This window comes from Coregonus clupeaformis, unplaced genomic scaffold, assembly GCF_020615455.1.
Source record: "Coregonus clupeaformis isolate EN_2021a unplaced genomic scaffold, ASM2061545v1 scaf0351, whole genome shotgun sequence".
Taxonomy (NCBI): Eukaryota; Metazoa; Chordata; class Actinopteri; order Salmoniformes; family Salmonidae; genus Coregonus; species Coregonus clupeaformis.
The window spans coordinates 115,853-123,867 of NW_025533806.1; the positions used below are offsets into that span (position 1 = coordinate 115,853).

An 8,015-nucleotide genomic window follows, 5' to 3' on the forward strand; every position below is an offset into this window, starting at 1 on the left:
ATTCTGACATTTCACATTCTTAAAAGAAAGTAGTGATCCTAACTGACCTAAGACAGGGACGTTTTACTAGGATTAAATGTCAGGAATTGTGGAAAAACTGAGTTTAAATGTATTTGGCTAAGGTATATGTAAACTTCTGACTTCAACAGTAAGATTTTTCAAACAAAAAACCATACAAGAATATTGACGTCTTGATTTTGCCTGAAGTAACGGTTGGCAATATTTTGTAAATTGAGGAAACACACTTTCTTTAACCTCAATGTCAACTTGTTTTTACATGGTATTGTAGATTTTAGCTGGATAGATAATATATTTTTGATGTTTTCAGTGTATTTTCAACGATTTCAGACAATGTGATTTATTAAAAGGTGCACTAAAATGACAAAACATCACAAGGGATGATGCCAACAGGCTAAACAAAATAATCTAGAAGGCTGGATCTATCATCGGCACGGACCAGGAAAATCTAGAGCCCATCCTGGATAATCAGATCCTCAAGCTCAGGAGGCCAACACTGGCAATAGAGGCCAACACTGGCCACCCACCCCACAGTATCTGCTTGGAGCATTGTAGTGCGATAGCAGACAGATTGATTTTACCTAGGATTATTTTACATTTATGCTATGAGACGTTTTATATTAATTGATGATGTGCTGCTTTTAGTGTCTGTGTGTCCTTGTTGTGTTTTAATTGTGTATTTATTGTTGATGTACTGTATGTATTGGCTGGTGCAATCAAATTTCCCCTCTGAGGGATGAATAAAGTACTATCTTATCTTATATACAGTAAGTGTACAAAACATTAGGAACACATTCCTAATATTGAGTTGCACCCTTTTCGCCCTCAGAACAGCCTCAATTCGTTGGCTATGGACTTTAAAAGGTGTCGAAAGTGTTCCACAGGGATGCTGGCCCATGTTAACTCCAATGCTTGAGAAAAAATAAGAAACCTGCACTCTGCTCTTGCTAGTATCACTGCTCTTTATTAAGCTTTACGTATCGGCCTCAAGGCCTTCGTCAGAGCTTTTACTCCAATGCTTCCCACAGTTGTGTCAAGTTGGCTGGATGTCCTTTGCGTGGTGGACCATTCTTGATACACACGGGAAACTGTTGAGCATGAAAAACCCAGCAGCGTTGCAGTTCTTGAAACACTCAAATCGGTGCACCTAGCACCTACTACCATACCCCATTCAAAGACACTTAAATATTTTGTCTTGCCAACACAACCTCTGAATGGCACACATACACAATCCATGTCTCAATTGGCTCAAGGCTTCAATCCTTCTTTAACCTGTCTCCTCTCCTTCATCTACACTGTTTGACGTGGATTTAACAACTGACATCAATAATGGATCATAGTTTTCACCTGGATTCACATGGCCAGTCTATGTCATGGAAAGAGCAGGTGTTCTTAATGTTTTGTGCACTCAGTGTATATACTATACAGTATATATACGGAATTATTGGATCCCTTGATAAAGATGAGCAAAAAAGACTGTATAAAATAAACAATACAAATACTGAGCTTTATCGTATGCAAAAAAATTATGTTATACTAATTATACTAATACAATTGCTCAGAGAAAGAGATTTTGTATAACAAGTCATAGAAACATCTTTAGACGTTAGGGGTCGAAACTATTGGACACTGAGCCTTTTTCTAAAATGTTCTATGAGATTGGAGAACATGTGGAGGGATCTTAGACCATTCCTCAATACAGAATCTTTCCAGATCCTTAATATCCTTTGTCTGCTCTTATGGACTGCCCTCTTCAATTCAAACCATAGGTTTTCAATGGTTAAAGTCCGGAACTTGAGATGGTCGTTGCAAAATGTTGATTTTGTGGTCAATTAACCATTTCTTTGTAGATTTTGATGTGTGCTTGGGGTTAATGTCTTGCTGGAAGATCCACGCGTCAGCCCCCTGGCAGAGGAAAGTTAATGATGTCGTTGACCTTAACAAGGGCCACAGGACCAGTGGAAGCAAAATAGCCCCATAACATCAAAGATGCACCATCATATTTTACTGTAGGTATGAGGTACTTTTCTGCATATGCTTCCATTTTCGACGCCAAATCCACAACTAGTGTGCGTGGGCAAAGAGCTCTATTTTCATGGCATCTGACCATAGCACCGCCTGGAGTTTGATAAATGCCATTGGCACTTGGATTGGAACCAGTGCTTTATGAGATTGGAGAACACATTGGGAGGGATCTTAGACCATTTCTCCATACAGAATCTTTCCAGATCCTTGATATCCTTAGTCTGCGCTTACGGACAGCCCTCTTCAATTCAAACCACAGGTTTTCAATGGGGTTCAAATCCAGACTGAGATGGCCATACCAAAATGTTGATTTTGTGGTCAGTTAACAATTTCTTTGTGGATTTGATGTGTGCTTGATGTGTGAGTTGTTGTGATGCCGTTGACCTTAACAAAGGCCTCAGGACCAGTGGAAGCAGAACAGCCCCATAACATCAAAGATCCACCACCACATTTTACAGTAGGGATAGAGTTAGAGTTTTCTGCATATGCGTCTTTCTTTCAACGCCAAACCCACCACTGGTGTTCATGGCCAAAGAGCTCTATTTGCATGTCATCTGACCATAGCACAGGTTCTAATCCAAGTGCCAGTGCCATTTAGCAAACTCCAGGCATTTACATTAGATTACATGAAAATAGAGCTCTTTGGCCACGCACACCAGTGGTGGGTTGTGCGTTGAAAGATATATGCATATGCAGAAAAGAACCCCATACCTACTTTAAAATATCGTCGCTGTCTGATGAAAACCTCTTATCTCCAAAACAGAAACCTTTCAGGAAATGGAAAAAACTGCCACATTTTACCATTAACAAACATACAATTACCAAACTGCAGAAGCTATTTTGCATAAATTGTCTTGATCCTAGAGTCATGAAATGTTCAGAATACATTGAGGAGAGTTACTGCTTTCAATACATGTAAAATGTTGCACGAATTGAGTTACAAGGTTTTCAACAGACAGCGACGACAAAGGATATCAAGAATCTGGAAAGATTATGTATGGAGGAATGGTCTAAAATCCCTCCCAACGTGTTCGCATAAAACATTGTAGAAAAAGGCTCAGTGCCGTTATCCTCACAAGGTGAGGTATTGAAAGACATTGAAAACGGGTGCCAATAAATATAACCCTTATCTTTTCAATCTTTTTTTTATTACTTATTAAACAAAATCTCTTACTCTGAGCAATAGTATTAGTATTAAATAATATAATTTCCCCTTTTTCTGCATACAATATGGCTCAGTATGTGTATTATTTATTTCATACGGGTTACATTTATTGGCACTCCTGTTTTCAATACCTTTCAATACCTCACCTTGTGAGGATAATGCCACTAATAATATATACTCAGTTTATTAGGTACACCCATCTAGTACTGGGTTGGACCCCCCTTTGCCTCCAGAACGCCTGAATTCTTTGGGGCATGGAAATGTTGCTCAATTTGTATTAAGGGACCTAATGTGTGCCAGAAAAGCATTCCCCACACCATTACACCACCAGCCTGTACTGTTGACACCTGGCAAGATGGGGCAATGGACTCATGCTGATTAAGCCAAATCCTGACTCTACGATCAGCATGACGCAACAGGAACCGGGATTCGTCGGACCAGGCAATGTTTTTCCACTTCTCAATTGTCCAGTGTTGGTGATTGCGTGCCCACTGGAGCCGCTTCTTCTGGTTTTTAGCTGATAGGAGTGGAACCCGGTGTGGTCATCTGCTGCAATAGCGCATCCGTGCCAAGGACCGACGAGTTGTGCGTTCCGAGATGCCATTCTGCACACCACTGTTGTACTACGCCGTTATTTGCCTGTTTGTGGCCCGCCTGTTAGCTTGCAATATTCTTGCTATTCTCCTTCGACCTCTCATCAACGAGCTGTTTTTTTGCCACAAGACTGCCACTGACTGGACGTTTTTTGTTTGTCGCACCATTCTCGGTAAACCCTAGACACTGTCGTTTGTGAAAAGCCCAGTAGGTCATCCATTTCTGAGATATTGGAACCAGTGTGCCTGGCATCTATGATCATACCATGTTCAAAGTCGCTTAGGTCACTCGTTTTGCCCATTCTAACGTTCAATCGGACAGTAACTGAATGCATCGATGCCTGCTTTATATAGCAAGCCACAGTCAAGTGACTCATTGTCTGTAGGAGCGAACGACTTTCATGAACGGGGTGGTGTACCTAAGAAACTGGCCACTGCGATATATACCAAATATATATGAATATCTGGTCTTTTATATCACTTGCATTTTTAGAGGCCTTATCAAAGACTTCCAAACTGGAAATGACTACAGTGCAAAACAGACCAAAGGACATGGCAAATACTAAACCGTTACTTAAGACTTGATGCCACTCCAATCTGTCCCTTATACACATTTAATTGTTGGTACACTACTACCACATATCAATTAAATGGGTACATCACTCTCACTGAAGGGTGCAATAAATGTAGGCTCTTACAAGGCATGCATCAAAATATGTTAATGAGCCAGAAACAACAATACCATGCACCCACTAGTGGACAAAAGCTTTTAGGTGCTCCAAAAATAATACGGTAGGGTACTGTATTCTGTGGGGTGAAATTACAGGACCATTCGAAATACAGCACGTCTTTACAGTAATTTACTGTTAAACTACTACTGTTCTTTAGCATTTTTTGTATAATTGACCAGTTATGCCTAAAACCAGAGTCCATTGCAATTTACGGCAAGTAACTGTTAATAATTAATACTTTACTGTTAGGTTTATTGTATAATACCGTAAATAATAAATACAAAAATTACAGTACTAACTTACAGTTAGTGAGTGCATACATTTTTCATACTGGCCCCCCGAGGAAATCGAAAAATATCCCCTGTCATAAGACAGTTGTAGAGATAAACTCTGAAAAAAACTGCAAATCCTTCTGCATTGGACAAACAGCCAACAGTCTCCATATTTCAATTACTCAGTAAAACAAAATTACCTCCACACACTTATTAGCATACCATTAAGTGTCAATACCTCTCAGGGAAGTAAATAAAAGTATACAAGTTTCGTTAACAAACATTTCAATTTAGAAAAAAATATTTTTGTCTTACTGTACATACAGTTTGGTTTTGCCATTGTTGGCTAGCTATAAATCTACCAATGTAGCCGAGGAAGAGGAAGTAGCAATAAGAACGGGGGTGAGTATCATGCTATTGAAATCAGAACACATAATGTCTCATGGGTTGCACCTCCATCACTCCATCACATCGTTATCATTGTTATCAACATTCTACAGATACTGCAAGCAAATTGATGTCAGACTGATTTAATGCTCAGTCTTTCTGAAAGGGGGCTAATGACTGTTTCATTAAAATTACACTATAGTGGCCTGGAAATACGATGATATTGGTAAAGTAGACAAATAATTAGTAGAAAACAACTTTGCCATCATTATGATGTCGTCAAGTTTACTTGAGAGAGATGGCAATGTTGACGTGAGATAGCAAAGTTTGTGAGAAATAGGTAACAATGCTAATGTTAGCTAGCAAAAATTGTGGCGCTCTCCCCTCAATCTTAACTAGCTAACTAAAGTTATACTGCATCTGAAGTCAATCTGGCGACATAACAATGATGACAAATGCTTGTCCTACTAATTATTTGCCTCCTTTGGAATGTCATCGTGTTTCCAAGCCACAGTAATGCACTTTAGATTACATCTTCATTGTCACCTAGAATGCCCAGCTGGGCATCAGTCATAAAACAAACGTTCAAAACAATATTGTGAAGAAACATGCAACCCATGATTAGCCTTCTTTATTCGAAAGACACATTAAACCCAATGTAAGCTATTGTATTATATTATAAAACGGCACTGTTTGCCCAGTTATCAAAGGAGTAGGGGAAATATTAGAACGAAATGGACGGTCTCTCTCAAAATGTGTTAGTAACATCAACACAGCGTGCAAAGTGGAAAAATTAAATTAAAAGGACATTAATATTGATTAATGACGTTCATTCCAATCAGGAAATAATGTGGGCTACTCCAGGCTGTCAAAAAGTGCTGTGTAGGCCACTCTCCAGGAGAAAAAATTAATTGACAAGAAAATACTGTGAAGCAGCAACAAACAGGTACCAGCCTGTCAAGAACATTTCTGATAGCAAGAGGCAAGTTTTTATTTTCCTCCCTCTGTGTGATTGAATGTAACAGCACAGCTAAAATTGACTAACTTCAACAATAACCCCAAAGCTACAGTGTATCAGAATAAACCACTGCAAGTGTAACAGTCTGCATAACAAGAATGTGGTCCTCTGTAGCTCAGCTGGTAGAGCACGGCGCTTGTAACGCCAAGGTAGTGGGTTCGATCGCCGGGACCACCCATACACAAAAATGTATGCACGCATGACTGTAAGTCGCTTTGGATAAAAGCTTCTGCTAAATGGCATATTATTTATTATTATAAGAATCACCTGACATGCCTACTACAGCAAAGGGCATGGTACAGTAGCAGGCAGCTCAGAAGATAGGGGTCAACTTTACAGTAATGTGTATTTATCTCTTTTTCTTTTGTTTCAATGATTTCCTTCGTTTCACAATCATTTCATACAGTTTATCCATCCCTTCATGGAGCCCTTCACCTATGATGGCACATGCAGGCTGGACATGGTAAGTGGTAGAGGGGCTGAGCTCATGCAGTGCCAGTTGCTTCTCAATCTCATGGACAGGTAGAGACTTGGGCAAGTCCTGCTTATTGGCTATCACAAGTAATGGAGTCCCTTGGTTTTCTGCGAATTTGGTAACTTTATGCAGTTCTGTTTTGGCTTCCTCTAGTCTGTCCACGTCCACTGAGTCCACTATGTAAATAATGCCATCCGTGCACCGACTGTAGGATTTCCATAACGGTCTTAGCTTCTCCTGTCCCCCGACGTCCCAAAAATGACAACTGATCCCTTTGGCGGTACTGTTACTCAGTTTTATCCTCTCGGTGTTAAATCCGATTGTGGGAACGGTGTTCACAAATTCGTTGAATTTCAGGCGGTACAGGACAGTCGTTTTACCGGCAGAATCTAAACCCAGCATGACAATATGCAGGGACTGAAAAGCAGCTATGTTAGAAAAACTGTTACCCATTTTACGCACTGGTGAATGAGAAGTCCAATAAGAGGTACCTGCTTTATGCTAAGCATACAGATGGGCTATAGGCTATAGCTTTCTGAGATAGCTATTAAAAAAGTCATTGTTGTTCCATCTTCTGCTATTGCGTTCTGCAAACACGCATTTCTCAAGGTAAATAACCTGTATGGATTGGAGAAGAGCGCACGGTCACAATTAAATACTGTCCGGAATTGTTATTGTCATCAGTCCCCCTTGGTCTATCTATAAAAGCTGCGATGAGATGCAGTCCCCTCTGGCACGTTGTCTCCCGACGCATACAGCTGCAGCAACAAATGTGCTATCAATAATCGGGTTGTTGTATTAACATCTCATTTTGAAATGAATTAATACGCAAATGCTGTTCTTCTCTGAAGAGGCCAGGTATCCTAAATTCAGAACATTTCTGTTGTCAGCGAAAAAAATAACATACTGACGCGCAGCGCTGTGGAGAGACTGTTGGTTCACAAGGTTGCCACAGTGGTTACCAGTCAGCGTTGCGCACACATCATTTTAGTCTACTACACTAGGAGACTCCGCCTTCGCGTGGCAGACAAATCAGGAATGTTATAGACTTCAGTATAGAGGTGTGGGACTTCACACTGCGGGTGCCACATGTGCATAGCCGCAAACAACCTGAACCAAGGGTCAGTAGTGAAACGAAACTTCAAGGTTACAAAACTTTGTACAGTGTTATATTTATTTATGTATTTATTCATTAATTTATTAAAATACATTCCTGACACCTATGTAGTCTATGACATATAAATAAAAAATAAAGATAGAAATGAAGAATATGTAGGCCTATGACATGACATGAATACTGCACCGTAATTGAGGAGGTGGATTTGAGATGT

The 8,015-nt window shown here is 40.0% G+C and overlaps 1 protein-coding gene across 1 annotated transcript; it reads right to left on the reverse strand.

Moving 5' to 3' along the window:
- Nucleotides 1-6,405: 6,405 nt before the first annotated feature.
- On the reverse strand, nucleotides 6,406-7,630 carry arl4ca (ADP-ribosylation factor-like 4Ca). Its single transcript, XM_041870272.1, has one exon. It carries the CDS (start codon nucleotides 7,135-7,137, stop codon nucleotides 6,559-6,561), a length of 579 nt encoding a protein of 192 aa, XP_041726206.1. The 5' UTR covers nucleotides 7,138-7,630; the 3' UTR covers nucleotides 6,406-6,558.
- Nucleotides 7,631-8,015: the final 385 nt, after the last annotated feature.

Bases quoted from the DNA above. Each gene is read 5' to 3' on its own strand.
- arl4ca (XM_041870272.1), bottom strand. From the start codon at position 7,137: ATGGGTAACAGTTTTTCTAACATAGCTGCTTTTCAGTCCCTGCATATT.